General features: G+C 52.1%; 2 protein-coding genes across 2 annotated transcripts in view; both read right to left on the reverse strand.

Annotated features, from left to right (window-relative positions):
- The window catches only part of ZSWIM1 (zinc finger SWIM-type containing 1), a 30,972-nt gene extending 6,206 nt beyond the window's left edge, over positions 1-24,766 (reverse strand). The window contains exon 1 of the mRNA XM_056121227.1: positions 24,667-24,766. The gene's annotated coding sequence lies outside the window, so the exon portion shown is untranslated. The remainder of the gene's footprint in view (positions 1-24,666) is intronic.
- ZSWIM3 (zinc finger SWIM-type containing 3) lies at positions 22-24,821 on the reverse strand. The gene is made up of 2 exons (XM_056121471.1): positions 24,667-24,821; positions 22-1,972 (listed from the first exon to the last, which is right to left on the reverse strand). The coding sequence occupies exons 1-2, from the start codon at positions 24,819-24,821 to the stop codon at positions 22-24; spliced, it is 2,106 nt and encodes a 701-aa protein (XP_055977446.1).
- Between the last annotated feature and the right edge of the window lie 74 nt (positions 24,822-24,895).

The raw sequence follows: 24,895 nt of genomic DNA on the forward strand, positions 1-24,895 counted from the left end.
AGCCACCTGCCCGACGACGCTTCAGTGGTGAACCAGGGCTCCGAGCCCCTCCCCTTCCTCCTGCTTTCCCCAGAGGAAGGGGAGGCGGCCCACGTCCTTGAAGTCCCCTGGCTGCTGCGCGGGCTCGGGCGGCTGGCAGCGGTCCGCCCAGATGTCCAGGATCTTGCGCAGGGTGGAGCATCGCTCCTCCAGCTCCCGGCCCTCGCTCTGCATGAGCAGGTTGGCCAGCTCCCTGCTCAGGTCGAGGATCACGTCACTGCAGCCCTCCTCCTTCTCGGGCCGGCCCAGGTTTGGGGACACCACCGGGGCCCGGAGCTCCCCATGGGGCCCGAGGAGGTGTTGGTATCGCTTCTGCCATCGCCGGCACACCATGGCTTCGCCCACGGGCTGCTGGCTGGTGTGCAGCAGGGCCAGGACGTGGCGGCAGGGCAGGTGGTAGCCCCGCTGGAAGGAGCAGCTGCAGCTCCGGCCGTCTCTGCCCACCTGCTGCGAGTCCTCCAGCAGCTGCACGGCCACGGAGGGGCCCGCCAGGTCCACCAGGTGGGTGGAGTTCTGCACCACCTCCCACTCGTTGCGGCACAGCTTATAGGCCAGTTCGGAGCCGCTCTCGTGCAAGGTGTCCAGCATGCCCTGCTGGAAGGGCTGCTGCCGGGCCGGCGGCTCCGGCTGGGGCCCCTGCGGGTCGGGCTGTGGCCCCGGCGGCTCCGGCTCCGGCGGTGTCTCTCCCACGGGGTTCGGGCGGCCTCCGCAGGAGCCCAGCGCCTTCTTGGACTTGGGCGGTGCCCCCGCGGGCCGGGATCTCTTTAGCTTGGGAGGGCCGGTGGGCAGGTGCTTCACGCCTTTGGTGTTGAAGAAGTCGACGTAGTCCACGAAGCGGAGGATGCAGTCCGTCAGGGACTGCTGTTCTCGGAAGAGGCTCGACACCTTGCTGGTGACGACGTCGAGGCTGTCCATGTAGGTGTTGCACGCGTGCAGGCCCTTCCTGACGTGCATGTACCATAGCAGCTCGCAGGAGAACCAGTGGGCCTGCAGGAAGCCGAAGAGCTCCTCGTCCAGGACGGCCTTGGACATCTGGCGGAGGTTCTGCAGGGTGATGTCGGACGTGGCGAACACGGCCTCCCGGAGCGCCTCCTTCATCAGCCGCTTGAAGTGCAGGTCCACGGAGCTGCGGTGCAGCTTCTTCTCCAGGAGGCGGGTGGTGTGGTAGATGGAGAGGAGGATGCGGGCGGCCGGGAAGACCTCCTTCAGGGCGGCCCGGTGGGGGAAGGACGGGTCCACGAAGACCACCTTGACCTTGGGCCAGTCGGCGTTGAACTCCGTGAAGATGCTCAGCATCTTGGCCGTGGAGGAGGCGGTCTCCGCCTGGAGCACGGCAAAGTGCACCACGCGGCTCTCGCGCTCCCGGTTCTCCACCAGGAAGGCGTAGAGGGTGTGGCCCGGGGTGTTCTCCACCCGGTGCAGCAGCAGGTTCTCAGGGAAGCGCGAGAACAGGTCGCCCATCCTGCTGCTCTGGAAGCTGAGCCGGTCCAGGTCCTGGCTGTTGCCGATGCTGAGGGAAGCCCTGGAGCCCTCGTCCCCCTGGAGGAAGTTCTTCATCACTTTGGCGATCTTGGCCAGGTCGGCGGGGATGACGCCCTCCTGCTCCGGCTTGGAGGGGCTCTGGGCCTCCTCGAGGCCGAGGGCGGCCGGGGCGGGGGGCTGCTCCACCGGGTTGAGGTCCTTCTTGGCGGGGGGCTGCGCGGGCTGGGCTTTCTGCAGGCACAAGGGCGTTGGCGATTTGCTGGGGTCGTCTCCCCGCGGCCACGGGGTTTTGGAGCAGGGGTGGACGTGCTGGGTGTTGAGTTCCGTGATGAACAGTCTGTCCAGCATCTCGTTGTACTGCAGGAGCAAGTACGCGGGGCACATGTCCGCCTCGGATCGTCTCTTCCTGTTTGACTGGCTCCGAATACAGACAAATTTCACCTGCACGTATCTGGGAAGGCAGAGGCGACAGTGAGAAAGAAGGTGCTGACCGCCCTTTCTTACAAGACAAGGTCCTGGGGGGGGGCGAGGGGGCTCACGGTAGTTTCCTGGGGGGCAGAGAGGAGGCAGGGAGGCCGGGCATTCCCGTCTCCATCTCAAAGACCCCCTCTCTCCAGTGGAAACTCCCCTCCATTTGTACCCAACCCCCAACTCTTTTCACTCTTTCTCTGTGGCTGCCGACAGTTCCATCGGGGGCGAGATCCAAGAGAACACAGTTAATGAGATGGCAGAGCAGCAGTGTGATACTCCCTATTTTATTTATTTATTTATTTTTTTTAGGGGGACCCACCCGGCTGTACTCAAGGCTTAATCCTGGCTTTGAGTTCGAGGATCACTCCTGATGGTGATTGGGGGACCACACAGGGTGCTGAACTGGGTCAGCCACATACAAGGCAAATGCCCTACTTGCCTTGCCATCACTTCACTCCTATTTTATTATTATTATTATTATTTGGGGGGGCATGCCACCAGAACTCGTGCCTTGCTGTGGGGTGGGTGAGAGCCCTCCCTGCCCCAAGGGACCCAGCCCCGGCAGCCAACCTCCACTACCCAACCACTATCATGCTTTATTCAGGCCGCTCTCCGGGCCGCTTTGCAGCTATGTGACACATTATAAGACACTTTCTACCCATTTTCCACTATTACTACACCATATCTGATGGGGTTCAGACAGTAGGCAACAAATCATAGAGAAAAATATATAAATATAGACCTCTTAGAGAGCCCGGCAAGCCACCAAGAGTATCCCGCCTGCACGGGCAGAGGCTGGCAAGCTCCCTGTGGAATATTCGATATGCCAAATACAGTAATGACAATAGGTCTCATTCTCCTGACCCCAAAAGAGCCTCCAATTGTGGGGAAAAGACAAGTAAGAAGAGGCTACTAAAATCTCAGGGCTGGGAGGAATAGAGACGTTACAGGCACCCACTTGAGTAATTTGACGATCAAGGGGATGACAATGAAACGTGATAGTGATTTGGGGTGGGGGGGTCACACCTGGCGATGCTCAGGGGTTACCTCTGGCTCTGCACTCAGGAATCACTCCCGGAAGTGCTTGGAGGACCATATGCAATGCCGGGGTTTGAACCCGGGTCAGCCATGTGCAAGGCAAATGCCCTCCCCACTGTACTATTGGACCAGCCCCCTCGCCCCTATTTTAAAGACCCCAATGATGGGGGTCTTTAAAAAAACACTTTTGGGGGGCTGGAGCGATAGTACAGAGGGTAGAGCATTTGCCTTGCACCCAGCCAACCTGGGTTCGATTCCCAGCATCCCATATGGTCCCCGGAGCTACCGCCAGGAGAGATTCCTGAGTGCAGAGCCAGGAAGAACCCCTGTGCATCTCCGGGTGTGACCCAAAAAGCAAAAACAAACAAACAAAAACACTTTTTTGTTTGGGGGCCACACCCAGGGGTGCTCAGGGCTTATTTCAGGCTCTGTGTTCTGGGGTCACTCCTGGTGAGGCTCAGGGGGTCCTATAGGCTGCCAGGGGTCAAATCCAGGCTGGCTGCGGAGATTGCAGGAAGCCCAGGTCAGCCCCCTGCATGAGGGACTGTTTTCCCAGCCAGAGCACACACATTGCATGGGCAAAGGCTCCACCCCCACCCCAGCCCTGCTGCAAATGAGAAAGTCAGAAACGCTCTGGCTTGCCAGGTCTGCCTGCTGCTAGCTTTGTCATCCCAGGCTGCCTGTGGGGATTCCAGGAAGTGCCATTAAATGTTCTTTTTCTCCCCGTTCCCTATTCAGCACAAACCGCAAGGCCCAAATCAGGTGTCTCCTTCTCCAAGAAGCCATTAATGTGCTCAAGTCACCGTCATTTTCCTTTCTCTGGATCGATACCATTTACCTAAACTAAAAGGCCTAAGGACCGAGGGTGGAGCTCAGTGGTAGGGCGAACGCTGGGCATTCACGAAGCCTTGGGTTTGAGCCTGGATTTTACTGACAAAAATAAAAAGGATGAAATTGGGCTGGAGAGATAGCCTTGCATGTGCATGACCAAGGTTTGATCCCTGGCATCCCATATGGCCCCCTGAGCACCAGTGGGAGTGAATCCTGAGTGAGAGAACCAGGAGTAACCCCTGAGCACTCCAGGAGCAATCCTCCCCTGCCTCCCCTCCTTTTTGTTGGTTTTGGGGCCACACCTGGTGATGCTCAGGGATTACTCCCACTCTGCACTCCAGAATTACTCCTGGTTTTGTTTAGGGGACCTCATGGGATGGTGGGGATCGAACTTGGGGCAGATGCATGCAAGGCAAGTCCATTACACGCTGTACTGTCTCTCCAGCCCCAGGAGTCATTCCTGAGTCATCCCCCACCTCCCACAAAAGATAAAACGGGCTGGAGAGATAGCACAGTGGGTAGGGCGTTTGCCTTGCATGCGGCCGACCCGGGTTCGATTCCCAGCATCCCATATGGTCCCCTGAGCACCGCCAGGAGTAATTCCTGAGTGCAGAGCCAGGAGTAGCCCCTGAGCATCGCTGGATGTAACCCAAAAAGCTTAATAAATAAATAAATAAATGATGAAAAAAAAGATCTGGCAGATTCTCTGGGCGGCTGTATCGCTGGTTAAACAGCTGGTGGCTGACCACACACACCTCGGCCTAGGCCCTCCCCTCAAGGTTGGCCAGACTGGTCTGGTCACGCCCAGGTGCGTTTCCTCATCGTGAAATGAGACCCGTTGATGCGGGTTGTGGTGAGGATGAAATAACCCACTGGGAGAATATTTAGCCCAGAGCCTGGCTGAATCTCTCACTGATGCTGGAGACCAGGTCCCGTGTTCTGGAATGTTCTCACAGGGGAGGTGCTGGGGATCCAACCCAGGGCCTCCTACCTGTGAGGCATGTCATCCCTTGGAATATTCCGTGGGCGTTTGCTCAGGGCCTTTCCAGCCAGTCTTTGAGAGGCGGACAGTCGCCAGGGTGTCCCAAGCCCCTGACACAACACTGTGCTCCCAGCAGGTGCTCATCAAAGCAGCACTGGACGGGTGATTCACGGACCAGCGGGTGGGTGGGACAGTCACACCACCTCTGGGAACCTTCCAACTCAAAGAGCAGGGGAGAGGGAAATTTTTTTAGCCCGGATACCTCCCCAGTGCTTGTCTAAACACCCTAACCTGCTGGTCCTGTTTGCCCACCTATGGTGCAAGTTTAGAGAAGCAATAACAGGGTGACGGGCACGGGCCTAACATTCCGGCACCTGCAGTGTGCAGAGCTGAGTGGCAGCGCTATCCCTAGCTCGGGACTAGGAAGGGACTGGGGTGGCCACGCAGGGCCAATGAAGAGTGTTGGTGGGGGGACTCCCCCCCCTTGCCAGCCTTTTTTTTTTCTTTTTGGGCCATACCCAGTGATACACAGGGGTTACTCTTGGCTCTGCACTCAGAAATTACTCCTGGCGGTGCTCAGGGGACCATATGGGATGCTGGGAATCGAACCTGGGTTGGCCACGTGCAAGGCCACATGCAAACGCCCTACCCACTGTGCTATCACTTTAGCCTCTCTCTTGCCAGCCTTAGCGGCCACTTTCTTACCTCATTTTGAGGGCCCTGGCAAGGGGAACTGTTTCGCAGTTCACTCTACTGCATCTCACGTCCATGCCTTTGCTCAGTTTTGTCTATGCCTGGGATGCCCTTCCCGTTTGCCTTCATCACGGGACTTACTCATCCTTCTGGACCACAGGCGCCTTCATCTCAGGCCAGCCAGCTTCCCCCATGCCCTGGTGCTGACTCAGCATTTTGGTGTAGCTTTGCGGTCACCAAATTCTATTGACTTTACATCAATATATTGACTTTTTCAAGCTGGTCAAGGAAGAAATGGTGGGAGTATTAAGAGTGGTGAAAGTCTCTCTTCCTGGGGCTGAAGCGATAGCGCAGCGGTAGGGCGTTTGCCTTGCACACAGCCAACCTGGGTTCGATTCCCAGCATCCCATATGGTCCCCTGAGCACCGTTAGGAGTAATTCCTGAGTGCAGAGCCAGGAGTAACCTCTGAGCATTGCTGGGTGTGGCCCAAAAAGAAAAAAAAAAAAGTCTTCCCTTCCTGGTTCTGCATCTCTGGAGAGAAAGGACAACATTGTTTATAAGCTTCAGATTTTTTTTTTTGGAGGGGGGGAGGTAGGGGAGAGTCACACCCAGTGGTGGTGAGAGAGGGGCTACTCCCAGGGTAATGCCCCACCCCACTCAAGGGAAAAAGTAAAGCAGGTGACTCCAGCCCTCTGGGCCCTCCTCTCAACCTGGCCCTCCCCCTCACCATCCTGGGGGCATTCATGTTCATTCTCCTTCCTTCCTTCTCCAGGCTCAAGTTCAGTGTGTTAACAGTTTTCTTCAGTTCTTTCTTACCAGGGCCAGAGAGAGTGCAGTGGGTAGGGCACTTGTCTTGTACTTGTCTTGTATGCCGCTGACCCAGATTTGATCCCTGGCATTCCACAGGGTCTCCCGAGCCCATCAGGAAAGAATCCTGTGTGCAGAGCTAGGAGTAAGCCTTGAGCACTTCTGGGTGCGGCCCCAATTCCAAAAAGTAATAACAATAATAAAGTTCTTAACCTCTAATACATATTTCAAGAGCTGGTATTTGCCATGCTATATTATATGCCACGCCCTACGTGTGACTTCTTATAAAAGGAAATGGGTTCTATTGTCATTCACATTTTCTTTTTTGTCTTTCAGTTTGTTTTTGGGCTACATCCAGTGGTACTCAGGACTTTGTCCTGGCTCTGCACTCAGGGATCTATCTATTCTGGCAAATTTAGCAAACCATGTGGGATGCCAGGGATCCAACCTGGGTTGGCCACGTGCAAGGCAAGTACCTACCTTCTATACTATTACTCTGGCCCTATCGTTCACATTTAAAAAATGTGGGTTTGTTTTTTTTCCCACACCCAGCAGTGCTCAGGGCTCACTCCTGGCTCTGCACTCAGGGATCACTCCCTGGCGGTGCTCAGGGCACCATATGGGGTGCCGGGATCAAACCAAGGTCAGGACGCTTGCCTTCACTCTAGCCCCGACACTATAACTCTTACTAAATATTACTTTGGGCAAGTCCTTTGGTTGATTTCAAACACTCAGTGCCAGAGAAGGTAAGCGCACTGGAGGTAAGGACGCTTGCTTGCACGTGGCAGACCAGGGTCTGATCCCAGCACTACACAGGATCCCTTGAGCACTGCAGGAGGGATCCCTGAGCAGCCAGGAGTCAAACCCTAAAACCCCAGACAAACACTGACTAAGTGGTACGATGTACCAAACGCCGCACTTGTTCTTCAGAGGGCTACAGAGACCAATAAAACCGTCTGCGCCGGAAGTCTGATGAGCAGAGAGGTTATTATACAGATGGCCAGTAAAGATGCAGGGGATGCCGCAGGGCGAGGGGCGGGGGATGCTCACAGGGCTGGCATGCATGTGCTGCAGGTGGAAGTACTGGGTTTGGTCTCCAGCACTGCACGGTCCCTTCAGCACCTTTGGGAGCACCCTCTGGCCTCCCTCAATGCTGGGTGTGGCCCCCAAACCCAACAAAATATTTGTTTTGTGTCTAAACTGCACCTTGGGTCGTGAATAGAATTCACTTTTTATCTTAAAAAAAAAACTGGGGGGCTGGAGCGATAGATAGCACAGCAGGTAGGGCGTTTGCCTTGCACGCAGCCAACATGGCCAACCCGGGTTCGATTCCCAGCATCCCATATGGTCCCCTGAGCACCACCAGGAGTAATTCCTGAGTGCATGAGCCACAGGAGTAACCCCTGAGCATCGCTGGGTGTGACCCAAAAAGAAAAAAAAAACTGGGGGTTGGGGGCTTTGGGCCACACCTGGCGGTGCTCGGGAGACCACATGCAATGTTGGGATTGATCTCTGGCTAGCTGAACAGTGATGGTAGCATCAAAAATTAAATCCTCACCCAAGAATAGCTGAGATAAGTACCAGGAGGTTTACTTCATGGCTTGGAGACCATCCGCACACGTGAGGGGAAAAGGCAGCTCAGATAGAGAAGGGAGCACCAAATAAAGGGTGTTGGGAGGATCCTCCCAGGATGGGAGATGATGCTGAAAGTAGACTATAGACTGAATATGATTGCCGCTCAAGGCCTCTTTTGCAAACCACAGCACCCAAAAGGAGAGAGAGAACAAAAGGGAGTGCCCTGCCACAGAGGCAGGGTGGGATGGGGAGGATGGGGGTGGGAGGGATACTGGGATCAGTGGTGGTGGAGAATGGGCACTGGTGGAGGGATGGGTACTCGATCATTGTAAAACTGAAACCTAAGTACAAAAATTTGTAAGTCTACAATGGTACCTCATGGTGTTTCACTAATAAAAATTAAAAAAAAAATTAAATCCTACTCCCATGCCTGCTGTCTTCACCGGGGCACCTCAGAGGGGGGCAGTTTGAGTTTCCCTCCCCTACCCAAGCAGAACTCCAGCAGCTGAAAACCTCCAGAACCCAACCACTGCCATGCTCAAGGCCACTCTCAACAAGCTGGAACAAGCCTCACCCAAGCAGGGATGAGCCTCACCCAAGATGGGACCAGCAGAAAAATCCATGTATGCGGGTGTCCGTGACTGAGCTCTCCAAGCCCGTTTGGATGGGAACTGGGCCTCCTCCCTCGAGGCCCCCAGTTTTCCAGTAGCTTGGCGGTCACACCCACAAACTGCCCCTGGTGCCATGTAATCTCATCAATGGTTGAGAGCCAGAGACTATAAAATAGTGCTCCCGGAAGAGAACGCAGAATTTCCTGGAATGAGTGGCCCTGCGACCTCTTACATTCTATCTCACGTATCAAAAGTTGCACAAATTTGTTTGGTTTTAACATACTTGCTTGTATTCTCTTGTCTATGGGCTTAAACAACTCCAGAATGAAATGCAACGACTTTCACACACCTCCCTTTTATTGCGGTGTGAAGGGGTTCGGTGGTGGGATTGGTGTTTGAATATTATCTGGAGTGAACTATTGTGAACTACTTTTATGAAAATAAAATGTATATAAATGAAAAAAAAATCCTAGCGACAAAGCACATGGGCTTGCCTTGATTGCAGCTGGCCTTGCTATCAAGCACTTCCAGGTGTGGCCCAAACACTGCCACCTCCGTAGATAAGCCTTAAAGAGTAACCTTGCAAAGGTAAAATTTTGTTTAATTAATACATTTTTGATTGGCTTGGGGGTCACACCTTCCTCTGCTCAGGGAACCATGTAACTGTACCAAGGATCGAACCCAGACCTCCAGCACACAGATAGCGGAGCTGTCTGGTCCATGAAAAAGGACTTTAAGGGCTGGAGCAATAGCACAGCGGGTAGGGCATTTGCCTTGCACGCGGCCAACCCGGGTTCGATTCCCAGCATCCCATATGGTCCCCTGAGCACTGCCAGGAGTAGTTTCTGAGTGCACGAGCCAGGAGTAATCCCTGTGCAATCACCAGGTGTGACCCAAAAAGCCAAAAAAAATTTTTTTTAAAAATGGACTTTAATAGTTAAGATACCGATTTAGATAAATCAGCACTTTAGGAACAAGAATTCAGTGTCAAAAAGATGAGTTAAAATTCTAGCTCTAGAGGCTGGAGCAATAGCACAGCAGGTAGGGCATTTGCCTTGCACGAGGCCAACCCAGGTTCGATCCCCAGCATCCCACAGGGTCCCCCCGAGCACCGCAGGAGTAATTCCTGAGTGCAGAGCCAGGAGGAACCCCGAACATCACTGGGTGTGACCCAACAAGAAAAAAAAATTCTAGCTCTAGTGGGCCTGAGAGATAAGGTAAGATAAGATAAGAGAGATAGTGGACCTTTCACATAGCTGACAGCACAGCGGTAGGGCATTTGCCTTGCACAGCCAGCCCAGCTGAGCCGGGTTCAATTCCTCCGCCCCTCTCGGAGAGCCCGGCAAGCTACCGAGAGTATCCCACCTGCACGGCAAAGCCTGGCAAGCCCCCCGTGACGTATTCGATATGCCAAACACAGTAACAACAAGTCTCACGATGGAGACGTTACTGGGTCCACTCGAGCAAATTGAACAACGGGAGGACAGACATGGGTTCGATCCCTGACACCACCGGCAATGATTCCTGAGCACAAAACCAGGAGTAAACCTTGAGCACAGCTGCGTGTGGCCCAACTTCTTACTCCCCCCATTAAAAAAAAATAAAAAGGGAAAGAAAAGATTGTTAGGGGACAGAGAGAGAGGTGGGGGGGGGGTAAGACCCTTGCCTTGCTCACTGCTGACCGGGGTTAAGTCCCCTGAGCTCCCCTCGGAGATATCTGTGAGCAGAGCCAGAATAAGCCCTAAATGTGGCCTCCAAATAAACAAACAAGCAAACAAATAAATCACAGCTCTACACTGGGTAGTTATGTGAACCTGGAGAAATCGCTTTATTTCTTCTAAGTCTCCCATTTCTTTTTTTTTTTTTTTCTTTTTGGGTCACACCTGGCGATGCACAGGGGTTACTCCGGACTCTGTGCTCAGGAATGACTCCTCGTGGTGCTCGGGGGACCATAGGGGATGCTGGGGATCAAACCTGTGTCAGCCTTTTTACTTTTTTATGGGGAGGCAGCGTTGCAATCGCATCTCAGGTCTCCCACTCCAGGCGTCGCTCCTGCTGAGCTACTTCCCTGGCCCACGCGTCAATCCCAAGAGCACCAGGCTCTGAATAATCAGCCTCTGATCCAAGAAAAATCAGCGCCTCGAACAGTGAATTCATTCAGGGCCGGAGAGATGGTTCAGTGGGCTGCTGTGTCTGCTGGGCGTTCAGGACTGGGGTGTTTTTGTTCGTTTGTTTTGTCTTTGGGCCACACCCGGCTCAGCGCTTATCCCTGGCTCTGCACCCAGAGCTCACTCCTAAGGGACTCGGGGGACGGAGAGCCCGGTTGGCGGTCGGCTACGTGCAAGGCAAGCGCCCTCCCTGCTGTACTATCTCTCTGGCCCCTCGAGGGCTGGGTTTGTGCCCTAGCATCACTGGGAGGAGCGACACTGAGTAGCTCCCACTCAGCACCAGGCCCTCCCTACCCTTGAAAAGGTAAATTCACCTTTTTTTGGGGGGTGGGGTGGGTCACACCTGGCAATGCTCAGGGGTTCCTCCTGGTTCTGCACTCAGGCATTACTCCTGGCGGTGCTCGGGGGACCATATGGGATGCTGGGAATCGAACCTGGGTCAGGTGCGTGCAAGGCAAACACCCTCCCCGCTGTACTATCTCTCTGGCCCAAGGTAAATTTACTTACAGGCTGTACCGGAATCTTTCCCGACATCCAGTAATGCCCTCCCCCCCCCACACCTCCACTTTTTTTGAACTTCTGGGCTCACACAAAGGAGACAGGTGCTTGACTGGTGAGTCACAGCCCCAGCTTCCTTAATTCTTTCTTTTTTTCCTAAAAGGTCAGTTCCCTTCAGGTTGCTACTTCCCTCCCACGCAGCCAAGTGCCTCAGCCGCCATCCCTGTCACTGGGCATGGCAAAGCAGCCTGGGGGTGGGGGGTCTCGGGGAAAGGCAGCTTCCGGCAGGGCCTGCTGTCTGTATGCGAATGGGGAGTCCTCCTGAAGACCCCCTGAGTCCTGAGCACGGCAGGGAGGGGGGGGTGGGGTGGGGTAGAGGGAAGGGCAAGAAGCCCTGTAGCAAGCACCGTTTTCAAAGGCTCAGCATGTGCATCTCAGTAAAAAAAAGTCCTTTTCAGTCAGGGTTTTCCACTAATTGCAGCCAATTACATTCCCTCCAAAACATCTCATAGTAAGTCGTGGCAAGAAAAATATTGGAACAGCCAGAGCTGTTGTACAAAGGATGTTGTACAAAAGATGTTGTACAAAGGATGGGGCTTGGGGCATTTGCCTTGCACACAACTGACCCGGTTTGATCCCAGATGGTCCCCCAAGCCCTGCCCGGAGTGACCCCTGAGCATAGAGCCGTGAAGAAGCCCTGAGCACTGCCTGGTATTGACCCGACCCTCCCTCCTCTCAAGAGTGGAACCTGATCTTGAGAAGGAGACTAAAGCAATGACGTTAATATTACATTTAACAAAATGTAGGTGAGAGCAGTGACTATGTGACAATGACGATTCTTAGAAAAAGCAAGGGCTGAAGCATCAGCTGTTGTTTTTTTCCAATTATAATTTCCCCAAACAGTATGATACTTTATTTCTGTCTCATTTTTTGCAATAGGAATTCAGCAAGGTCAGTTTCACCAGAATATTCCTGGGCTGAGTCAGCCATGCAACTACCTCAGTGTTAAAGCAAGGCCTGGCATGTCTGAGGCCCTGGGCACATCTCCCTCCCCCTACACCCTCAAAACACATACACGAGGGGCTGGAGAGATAGCACAGTGGGTAGGGCGTTTGCCTTGCATACGGCCGACCCGGGTTCGATTCCCAGTATCCCATATGGTCCCCTGAGCACCGCCAGGAGCAACTCTTGAGTGCAAAGCCAGGAGTAACCCCTGTGCATTGCTGGGTGTGACCCAAAAAGCAAAAAAAAAAAAAAAACCACACACACAAGCATGCAAACACACACGCAAGCACATCAACACACATATACACACAACACACAAACATATATAAACACACATATACACACAAACACGTATACACATAGACGCACACATATACACACAAACACATATACATATAAACACATACACACACAAACACACACAAACCATATATACACATATGCACACAAACACATATACACATAAACACACATCCACACAAACACATACAAACCATATATACACATAAACATACACAAATGCATACACACAAACACACAAATATACAAATATACACACATACACACACACACACCCCCCAAAATAGTCTTGGGCTTTATCAAGTTTCCCAAGAGTCATATTTAATTATTTGCTATATTTAAAATCCTGCTTTTAATTATAAAAAAATTCTGTTTTCTAAGATCCTGTCATATCATCACCCCGGTGGCTGTTCCTTCTCTACTCGTTAGCTGTGACTGACCAGAGTGATGTAAGGGGCTCGTTATCATGACTTCCAGGGGCCTGACTAGTCCGATAGCTCTGGGGAGATGAGTAACTCCGGTTTGCAATCTGCCTCATTTGTATCGTATTGTTCGATGCTGACCGCATCTGCTCATTAGACAGGAGCTGCTGCCAAAAACTGCAGACCGGGCTGGGAAGGAGAAGCAGGAAGGTGTGACTAAGGAGTGGCTAATTTTTTTAAGTGGCTGGTTCATTAGCAAGATTTTTATATTATGACTTTTGTTTTCCTACACATACGTGTGTGATCATCAGTAGCCGGAAAATGAAAACGTGGATCCTAAAGCCTGGTTCAAAAGGATAATTAAATAAGACGATACCTGTCAAAGTCTTTAGCACCGCATCTGAACTATATGTGCATCCTCCCCCAAATTCAAACACAGGTAGCTCTTAAACCAAGTAGGGATTTAATTTAAGAGGAGAGACATGAGAATGCTCTATGGACTGCCATAATAGCAAACTCCCCCAAAAAAGTGTAACAGAAAGAAAAACAACAGCCATCTATAAAAATATGAGTGGTCCTCGCCATGACAATACTCCGGGTTGCCACCCTCAAATGCCTCCTCCGGCTTCTGACCGACCATGAACCCAGAGGCACACATACTAATCTCGGAACCCAGGGGCTTCTGGCAGTATTTCCTCTAGGCTTTTTACTAAAATATTTGAACTCCAAATTCGCGTGGCCGCTATTGTGGCCACATGACATCATATGCTCTTCATAATCAACATTCGAAAACAAATTTTCTAATGATGTCTTTGTGGCAGGTCTGAATGTTGGGGAAAATTCCAAATAATAGTGGTGGGTCTTTTGTCGTAATATTGAATGTGATCAATGTAGAGAGAGAGAATAAAGTGGAAATCTGCCACACATGTGGGAGGTGAGTGGGAGGGGAGTATACTGGGGTTCTTGGTAGTGGAAAATGTGCACTGGTGAAGGGACGGGTGTTTGATCATTGTATGACCGACCGAGACTTGAACTGAAAGGCTTTGTTACTGTTCTCACGGTGATTCAACAAACAAATAAAAAAGATATTAAAAAATAATAATAAAAATATGAGCGGGGCATAAAATCATGGATCTTGGGGCCGGAGAGAGAGGTCAGTAGGCTGGAGCACATGCATCCCATGTAGGAGGCCCAGGATAGATTTCCAACACCCCCAGCACTGCTGGGAGAAACCCCTGAGCACTGTTCTGGGAGCATCCCATAAACACTGTTCGCAACAAAATCATAGGACCCCTGTTGATTGGACTCCGGTCATTTCAGGAAAGACATTTCTGTGATTCTCAGGGAAACTCCCACTTCTGTGTACTATAGGGAGGGCTTCAACAAGAATTTACTGGGCAGGAGCAATAGTACAGACAGCAGGGAGGGCGTTTGCCTTGTAAGCGGCTGACCCGGGTTCGATCGCTGGCATCCCATAGGGTCCCCCAGACACTGTCAGGAGTAATTCCTGAGTGCAGAGCCAGGAGTAATCCTTAAGTATCAGGATTACTGATACTAAAAAAAAAGAAATTTTGTATTTAATCTTCACCACATCCTCTTCACTTTACAGATTCTGAAATTGTCACAGAGGTTCAAAATCTTGCCTAAGTTCTAGGGTAGCCCTATCTGTCTGGCAGGAGAGGGCTCGCTTTTAACCATTCTACTGGCTTTTCCCAGAAAGATTTTTTTAATTTTTTTTGCTTTTTGGGTCACACCCGGTGATGCTCAGGGGTTCCTCCTGGCTCATGCACTCAGGAATTACTCCTGGCAATGCTCAGGGGGCCATATGGGATGCTGGGAATCGAACCTGGGTCAACCGTGTGCAAGGCAAACGCCCTAACTGTTGTGCTATCGCTCCAGCCCCTCCCAGAAAGATTTAAAGGAAACCACCTTTAGTCCTGTCTAAGTCACCCACAGCGTGTTTGTCCTATTATTTTCAAAAGGATTTCTTTAAATCAGTTCACTTTCTTTACTTGAGTAAGGACTTTTACCTATACGTGTTAGGTCCCTAGGGACCCTGAGGGAGATTCCAGAGTTAAAACTCTATAAATTAGTAACTCTCCCTTTCCTGTCCTCCTTATCTGTTACCTCCCTTAAGAACTCTTCCCTTATCCACCTCCGGAATGCAGGGCTGAGAATCAGAGGAAGCAAGGTGATAACCAAATGTCCAAGTTACCTGATGCCCACTAGTCACAATGCCTATGTACGTAAATGCTGGTCTTTGAATCTATAGGCTAAGGAGTGATGTACTTCTACATGGATTGGTTAAGAAAGCATATGTTGTTACAAATCTATTGGCTATGAAATGCGCGGGCTTTGCTGTAACGGCCAGTGAAGGCCTATATAAGATCCCCTTTGAAGAAGTTCGGGGTCTTGCCTCACCTAACTGACCTGCGTGCCTGTGTAGGCGGCTTGACCCTGGCTAGCCAGTCTTACAATAAACCTTGCTTGCTGTTTGCAGTCTCTGGAGTCTCTTTGTCGTTAAAGGGAGATCACGATCTGCGCCCTAACATTTGGAGGCCCCAGTGAGATCTCCCGACGGCAAACGGGCCCAGAGAGCGGGTTTTGAAAAGGCCTTAAAAAAAAAAAAAAAAAAAAATTTCTGGGGAATATTCCGTCTGTTCTGTGGGGGGACAGTGTCCCCTTCTGGACCGCGGCAGGGAAGTAGCTAACCCTGTGAGGACTTGGGGGGACATAGGGTTTCCTCGGGTCCTCGTCTGTCTGTTCTGGAGGCCTCGTCTGTTCTGGACCGCGGCAGGGAAGTGGCCAACCCTGACTGGGAGGACTTGGGGGGACATAGGGTTTCCTCGGGTCCTCGTCTGTCTGTTCTGGAGGCCTCATCTGTTCTGGAAAATCCGGCGCCGGGAGAAGACCTGGAAGAGCTGAACCCTCCGGAGGTGAAAATCACGTGCACGCCCTTTGGGCTAGGGACCTAACATACGTACCAAAATATATCTTATTATTAAAGTCACTTCAAGGACCAAAGAGGGAGGTAGAGGACCAGAGATACTACAGAGGGGAGGGCGCTTGCCTTGCATGTGACTGGCCCAGGTTTGATCCCCGGCATCCCAAAGGATCCCCCGAGTACCGCCAGGAGTACTGAATGCAGAGCTGGGAGTATTTCCTGAGCATTGCTGGGTGTGGCCCGAAAGCAAAAACATACCCCCAAAAGTGATAGCACAGCGGGTAGGGTACTACATTGGCTTCGTCTGTAGCCAACCCGGGTTTAATCCCCAGCAACCCATAACGTTCCCTGAGCAGAGAGCCAGGAGTGAGCCCTGAGCACTGCCAAGTATGGCCGCAAACAAAACAAAAAGTCACTTCACCTGACCCCAGAGGTATGCCTATCAGTGGTGGAGAACAGGACGATTCTGCTAAGTTATCTCCTACAAACAGTTTCCCCACCTCACTGCGGTTACTCGAGAGCAGTACTCGGCCTTTGAAGCCTGTATCATTCAGAAAGGTCGGCCAGGGAGCAGGCTGGAGAGGCGGAAGCACATTTGGAGCTGGGGGGTCTGATCCCCATCACCACCGGGAATAGCCTCTGGCGCACTGCCATGAATACCTCTCCAAAAGTACCCAGGGGTGGCCCCAAACAAAAGGCCAGTGTGCCCTGCACCCACCAAGTGTCCAACTCATGCCCCAGGGCCATCCTGTGTGACACAACACCCCAATCCGCAACCAACTCTTCCCAGCTAAACGCTTGGGCCCGCTGAGGAATTCACTTCCTCCTTCGCTGGCTCAGTCAGCTTTTGTCCCCCAGGATGGACACACCATGTGCTTATCTGCACCGGGTCTGGGCCCTGGGGTAAATATTTGACCTCTTACCAGAAGCTCGTTGAGTGAACAGACGAGCAACTGAGTATGAGAAAGCTCTTACAAGTCAGTGCTTAACTGCGACAGGCAGGAGTTCCAGGAATAACGCCCACCCCCATTAGCAACACCTGAGCACCAAGCCGGGAGAAGGCCCTAAGCACTGCGGGGTGTGGTTCTCCCAGACCCAAACAGAAAAGCCACAGCCAGAGAAGCGGTTCGGTATAACCACTCTGCAGTATAACACATGACACGGGGGGAGAAAAGTGATGACTGACAAGAATAAGACAGACAGCGTTGGTCCTGAAACAGGCTCGGTCTGACCTTCGATTCTAACACCCAAGTGCTTTCTTACACGTACGTCATGGGCTGCCAAACCTCGGGGCGACATGCTGAGAAATGTGTCCTTCAGCAGGTTTTTTTTTTCTTTTGGGTCACACCCGGCAATGTACAGGGGTTCCTCCTGGCTCTGCACTCAGGAATTACCCTTGGCAGTGCTCAGGGGACCCTACGGGATGCTGGGAATCGAACCTGGGTCAGCCACGTGCAAGGCAAATGCCCTACCTGCTGTGCTATCACTCCAGCCCCCAGTTTCAGATTTCTTAAATCACTCACTCTGCCAAGCCTTGACTGTCCTGTCCCATTTAACATGGCCTCCCTGTCCCTCAAAGAGCAGTTGCCGAGAAGCAGCTTTCCAAAAGTAAAGACCTCTTTTTACTGAGACCTGTTCTGGAAGGGGGTACCCTGGCCTGGCCAGGGCTCACTACCTGCAAGGCAGACACCCAATCCCCTACAGTACGTCTCTCTGGACCCAATGCGAAGAAAACTGCATCTCAACTAAAGCAGAGAGGCATACACTATTAGTCTTCTCCTTGTGTCTCTGTGTTGGCGGGTGGGGTGGGGGGGGAGTCTGGGAGTCACACCGGCAATGCTCAGGGGTTACTCCTGGCTCTGCACTCAGGAATCACTCCTTTGAGTGCTTGGGGGATCATATGGGATGCCAGGGACTAAACCTGGGTTGGCTGTGTGCAAGGATATTACCTACCAGCTGTAATATCACTCTGGCCCCAAATTAGTTTCCTCTTAACATAAACTTTTCCCAGCTAATTTTCCATCTGCATAATTATAGTTGATATTTAGGGAATATTTTTCACAAACGAGGCATCATAAGAAGCTCTTTACATATTTACATTTTTTTACATGTTTAAATTATCTTTACATATTTAACTCTTTATATGTTTTCATTAACTTTTTTGGCGGGGAGGGGGCCCTCACCTGGAGGGTCTCAGAGTTTACTCCTGGCTCTACACTCAGGAAACCTTATGTGGTGCCGGGGATTGAACTCAGGTTGGTCACAATGCAAGGCTACCTGCTGTGATGTGGGCTCCTATATTAACTAATTTAATGGAGACACAAAACACCCACCTTTGCTAAGTTACCCAGACTAACCCGAGAGCCTGCCTTTGTCGGGCTGGAGTGGCAGTACAGATGGTCGGGCACTTGATTTGCACATGGCTGACCTGGGTTGGATTCCCAGAACCCCTTATGGTCCCCCAAGTCTCATTAGGAATGATTCTTCTTTTTTTTTTCTTTTTGGGTAACACCCAACATCGCACAGGAGTTACTCCTGGGTCATGCACTCAAGAATTACTCCTGGCGGTGCTTGGGAGACCATATGGGATGCTGGGAATCGAACCCAGGTCAGCTGCATGCAAGGCAAACGCCACACCTGCTGTGTTATCGCTCCAGCCCCCTAGGAATGATTCTTGAGTGCAGAGCCAGGAGTATGCCCAGTATGCCCTGAGCATCACAGTGTGTGGCCCAAAAACAAAAGACAAAAAAAAAACCCAAATAACCAAAAAAAAAAAGTTTGCTTTCATCAACAGCACCAGGGTAACCATCATGTTCCAGGAACACAACGTCAGCTGGCCCTGGAATTGTTCGCATAATAGACATGGTGCTGAAACCACAAGTATGATCATTAATCCCGACAGAGAGTCGAAGAGACAATAGCAGGTAAGGGGCTCGCCTTGTATGTGGCCTGTCCCTGGTGACCTATAGTGTCCCCTGAGCCTTGCCAGGAGTGATTCCTGAGCAGAGAGCTAGAAGTAAGCCCCCAACCCAAAACCAAGCAAACAAAACAAATCTTGATTAACATCCTGGAGCACAAGACACGCTTCTGGGGCTTTTAGTGTCGTTCTCTAAAACTTCCATCTTCCTCCCCCCCCCGCCCGAAGGACTGCGAGTCGAACCCCGGACCTCATGTGCAGATGCTCATCTCCTCTACTGTGGAGTCACGTTCCTGGACTGTGGTGATATGCTTACAAAACCAACTATCAGGGGCCAGAGCAATATTACAGCAGATAGGGCATTTGCCTTGCATGCAATTGACCTGGGTTTGATCCCCGGCATCCCATATGGTTCCCTGAGTACCACCAGGAGTAATTCCTGAGTACAGAACCAGGAGTGACCCTTGAGCATTTCTGGGTGTGACCAAAAAATAAAAACTCAACACCCCCCTGCCACCAGGGGCTAGAGTGATAGTACAGCGGGTAGGGCATTAGCCTTGCACGTGGTGAACCCGGGTTCAATCCCCGGTATCCCATATGGTCCTGCAAGCAATGCCAGGAGTAATTCCTGAGTGTAGAGCCAGGAGTATCCCTGAGCATCGCTGGGTGTGACCCCAAAAGCAAAAAACCCACCAAAAACCAAACAAACAAACAAAAAACCCAAAAAGCAAAAAAAAATAAATAAAAAAAACAACCCCCCAAAAACCCTCAAAATCAACCGTCAGCTTTGTAGGGTGGGGAGCCTGGATCTTCTCTCACTAAGCCCAGAGGTCAGCCACTGAGCACCACCCACCCCAACTCCCTAAAGTTATCCTCAATGTGTTTCTGCTTTAGTCTCAAGAACTGGCCCGCTGCTTTTCAGGGTGGCGAGGCTGTATCGGCCATACCCAGCTATGATCAGGGCTTACTCCTGACTCTGTGATCAAGGGTCACTCCCGGTGGTTCTCAGGGGACCATAGTGCGTGCTGGGAATCAGTTGAGCCAGAGTCAGCCACGTAGCATCTGCAAGAGCCCCTACTATCTCTCAGTCCCTCTCCCTTCTATTCTTTGCTTCGGTTTGTTTGGGGGCCACGCCTGGCGATGCTCAGGCAACCATGCTGGTGGGCTTGAGAGACCATCTGGGGTGTCAGGAATTGAACCCAGGTTGGCTGTGTACAAGGTCAACACCCTCTTCTCTGTACTATATCTCTCCTCCTACTTTAATTAGTTCTTTCTGTGATTATTTTAATGTTTGTTTCCCTGACTACAGAGAGAGGCTCCAAGAGGGTAAGGGGTGCCAACATTCTACCTACGCAGTTGCAAGAAACAAGTTTTCTGTAAACAATGACTGAAAACAAATTAACCTCACCCAAAGGAGGAAGTGAGGGGCTGGAGAGATCGTTCAGTGGGGAAGGCACCTGCCTTGCATGTCATCAACTCTGGCTCAATGCCTAGGAGCCTACGTGGTCCCCGGGCATGACCAGGCATGACCCCTGAGCATTCCCAGAACTGTAGCACTGTAGCACTGTCCTCTTGTTGTTCATCGATTTGCTCGAGCAGGCCCAGTAATATCTCCATTGTGAGACTTGTTGTTACTGTGTTTGGCATATTGAATACATCACGGGTAGCTTGCCAGGCTTTGCCGCGCGGGCGAGATACTCTTGGTAGCTTGCTGGGCTTCCCGAGAGGGGCGGAGGAATCGAACCCGGCTCAGCCAGGCCGGCTGCACGCTAGGGAAACGCCCTACCCGCTGTGCTATCGCTCCAGCCCAGAACTGAAATCAGTATAAATAGCCAGGTGGAAGGAACATTTCCCCCCTTTTTGGGGGGACACAAACCTGGCAATGCTCAGGGATTACTCTTAGCTCTGCACTCAGGGATCACTCCTGATGGGCTTAGGGGACCATATGGGATGCTGGGGATTAAACCAGGGTCTGCCACATGCAAGGCAAGTGCTCTACCCGCTGTACTTGCTGGCCCTCAGGAGCATTGAAATTTGGACACTATCTTTCGGTTTGGGGGCCACACTGAGTGGTGCTCAGGGCTTACTCCTGGCTCTGCACTCAAGGATCGAGACTCCTGGAGGAGTTTGGGGCAGGAGAGCAGGGATTGAACCTGGGTTGGACACATACAAGACAAGTGTACTATAGTTCCGGCCCCATAGACACTTAGTTATTTTAAAAATAATTCATTACATAACTACACATAGCTAGCCACATAAAGCTCTATCTATCAATATCTACCAAACCATGTTTATATACCCATGTACCTATACCTCTATCAGTGGAAAACCTGTCAATTTTTTTTCTTTTTGGGTCATACCCGGCGATGCACAGGGGTTACTCCTGGCTCATCCACTCAGGAATTACTCCTGGAAGTGCTCAGGAGACCATATGGGATGCTGAGAATCGAACCCAGGTCAGCCACATGCAAGGCAAACGCCCTCCCCACTGTACTATCGCTCCAGCCCGTTTTCTCATCACCAATGTAAAGGGAGCTGGGACAGGCTGTCAGAAGGCAGGGAAGTCAGGAGCCGAATCTTCAGGTTACCTAGAAGATACGCTGGGATCTGAAGGAAGGGCAACTATGGGGGAAGTTAACCCAGAGCTCAAGAATAACCTCGGCCTGCACAGGAATATAAGCTATGTATAAAAACATGTCTCTTTTAAACCACTATATCATTACTTCTTATATATCATTGCTTCGGTTTGGCCTAAAAATCTTTGCATATAGAAACGATGTTATTTTTTTGTGCATTGGGGGAATTTAGGTCACACCTGGCTGTGCTCAGGACTTCCTTCTGACTCTGAACTTGGGGATCACTCCTAGTGGGGCTCGACAGGACCAGACGGGGTGCCGAGCATCAAACCTGGGTCGGCTGCATGCAGGGCAAGCGCCTGCCCGGCTGTACTCTCTCCGGCCCCTTGAAAGGGAACTCAAGGAAGTGGAGGGGACGCATTCTGGTAGAGATGAGAGAGGCAGAGACTGGTGTTCGGGGAGACTGAGCTGAGGATGGGCCAGGCCACCGTCAGTGGCCAGGGCCAGGAAGTTGGGGCTGGGTGGGGTGCGATAGAGTGCTAAGTGGGGCAGAGGGGGTGGGGCACATTGTGCAACACGAAGGGGTGTGTGTGAGCCGGACGATGGGCAGGAGAGCCAGGGGAGCGCCCTGGACTTTGGCCCAAGGGCAGTGGGAGCTCCTGTCTTATCTGACCCAGACAGTTGGTTGGCAGTTCCCAAGCCTGCATTCCTTTTTGATTAGTTATTCTTTTTAACAATTTTTTTTTTTTGCATCACACCCAGCGGTGCACAGGGGTTACTCCTGACTCTGCACTCTGCACTCAGGAATTACTCCTGATGGTGCTCGGGAGACCCTATGGGATGCTGGGAATCGAACCCGGGTCGGCTGTGTGCAAGACAAACGCCCTACCTGCTGTGCTGTTGCTCCAGCCCGGCTTAGTTATTCTTTATCCTTGCTGCTTAGAAAGATGTTACCAGCTTAAGATAAGATCCAAACACCTCACAGTGGTACCTAAAGACCTTTAGCGGTCTGGGACTGTGACCGCAAAACTGCCTTCAGCGCCAGCTAAGCAGAGCATGGGGGGGGGGGGGGCGGGGGACACGGGACACCATGGGACCGTTTCCCGTTTCTCCAACATGCCCCCTGCTGTCACACTTCTGCATTGCACTGCACACACCTCGGGGTCAAACTTCCCTGCCCTCCCAAGGTAATTAATTTACCACTGACCTCCAGCTCTGATCCTTTGTAAGCATTCCTGGGAAATAAAACATTGTTTCTGGCATTAAACTTTGCCCCCTGTTCTCAAGTATTTGCTCCTTTTGCTCTCTCTCTCTCTCTCTCTCTCTCTCTCTCTCTCTCTTTCTTCTCTCTCTTTTATGAGTTTCAGCCAGTGGTGCTCAGGGTTTACTCCTGGCTGTGCTCAGGAATCATTCCTGGTGGTGCTTAGGGGACTTATACAGTGCTGGAGATTGAACTGGGGGTGTCCACATGCAAGAAAAGCACCTTCACCCCACTCCTGCCTCTCTGGCCCCCAATTTCTCTTTCTTTTTTGGGGGGGGTCACACCCGGCAATGCACAGGGGTTACTCCTGGCTCTGCACTCAGGAATCACCCCGGCAGTGCTCAGGGGACCCTATGGGATGCTGGGAATCGAACCTGGGTTGGCTGCGTGCAAGGCAAATGCCCTACCCGCTGTGCTATTGCTCCAGCCCCCTGACTTCTCTTTCAAGGCATTAATTAGTCGATTTATCTGGGTGCAACTCTATGCCAATTTATTTGCTTATTTTTGGTTTTGGGGCCACACCTGGCAGTGCTCAAGGATCACTCATGGAGGGCTCAGGGGGATCACATGTGGTGGTGGGGGTTAAACCTGGGTCTGCCACGTGCAAGGCAAGGGTCCTGCTGTCGGGACTAGGGGTCTGGCCCCCAGTGGCCAGTTTGAAGCAGCATGAGGGCAGATCTGGGGACTGGCTCCTCTTTGGGATCTGTGCTCAGCACAGCACCGGTGTCAGCAGAGTATAAAGAACAGAAAGCCTGCCTCCCTGCGTGAGAATCTCCGGCCAAACAACCTACCCTGAGGTGACACTTGGACTCAGAGGCGCCCCCAAGCGATGTGTGTTCAAATGTGTGCTGATTTTCAGTTTCTGAAAGGTACACAACTTCAGAGAGGGCCTGCATTTCTGACGCCTGCCCCCAACTCTGTCAAGAGTGGACCTCATTTTCACAGGCAGTCACGGAGGAGTGGGGTGAGGGTTCAGAGCTGGGGTACGGGGGGGCCTGGGTGGCCCCAGGCTCAAAGGCCTGGTCTTAAGCTTATCTCAAAATTCCTTTTCTTCCAGTAAAAGGAAAAGTAAAGCTCACTGACAAGGGGTTGTTTCACCAACGTCTTGAAAGCACTTGAATTTTTTTTTCTTTTTGGGTCATACCTGGCGAATGCTTGGGTTATCCTAGCTCTGCACTCAGGAATTACCCCTGGCAGTGCTTGGGGGACCATATGGGATGCCAGGGATCAAACCTGCGATGCCGGGGATTGAACCTGGATCAGCCACATTTAAGGCAAATGCCCTACCCGCTGTACTATCTCTCAGGCCCAGCACTTGAATTGTCAACCCTCCTGTTGGCTTCTGCCTGCCCAGCCCTTCCTCTGCCTGCCAAACAGGAAAAATGACATTTAGCTATACTTTTCCACACAGCCCGAGGGATGGGGGTAAAGCATGCTCAGAGGAGAGAGCACTGCTGCCTGGGACATGGAAAAGAGGAGACGGAAGAATTATTTTGGAAAACGGTTGCTCATCTCGGGGAACCATTTACAAAATGAATGAAGGAGAGTCAGCAATTGACGGTGCTACTGCTTTCAGATGAGCCTGATGAAGATGAAATTCCTGCCTAGATCTTTTTTTTTCTCCCCCACCTTCCCCCCAATCGTTTGCGAAGGCCATGCTTTGTGAAGGGATACTGCAGGTGTGTGGGAAGGGGAGAAAAAAAAAACTCCAAAAAAACACCAACACCAACAGAAAAAGCAACAAATCGTAGTTATTACGACAGTCGGAAGAGCGATGGGAGCAAAGGTGGTGAAGATGAAGTGGGTGGTGAAAACGCGGTGCCACGGGGAGGCTCTTGCCATCGTCTCGCGAGGCTCCCCTGCAGGTGCTCAAACCGTGCCAGGGGGATGCTCGGGGACCGGGGGCCCCAGTGCGCTCCCTCCTCCTCCTCCTCCTCCTCCTCCTCCTCCAATCCTCCTCCTCCTCCTCCTCCACCAGGCGGCCCTCCGGGGGGTGCGCCCGGCCCCTGCCCCGGCCTCCGGCCCCGCCCGAGCCCCGCCCTTACAGGATGTCCTCGCGGATGCGGGTGCCGTGGTTGAGGTTGTGGAAGCGGACCGAGACGCAGTCCCTGAGGATGAAGGAGCACCGGGTCTCCTTCTTGTAGGCGCTGAAGCACTCCTTGAAGTCCTCGTAGGTCTTGAAGCAGCTGCCCAGCTCCATGGTGGCCCCGCGCCGGGATCGAGCCCACGGCGGGCGAGCAGTGCAGGCTGGCGTGGGCCCCAGGAGGCCTGCCG

This window comes from Sorex fumeus, unplaced genomic scaffold, assembly GCF_029834395.1.
Source record: "Sorex fumeus unplaced genomic scaffold, SorFum_2.1 ptg000044l, whole genome shotgun sequence".
In the NCBI taxonomy this organism is placed as follows: Eukaryota; Metazoa; Chordata; class Mammalia; order Eulipotyphla; family Soricidae; genus Sorex; species Sorex fumeus.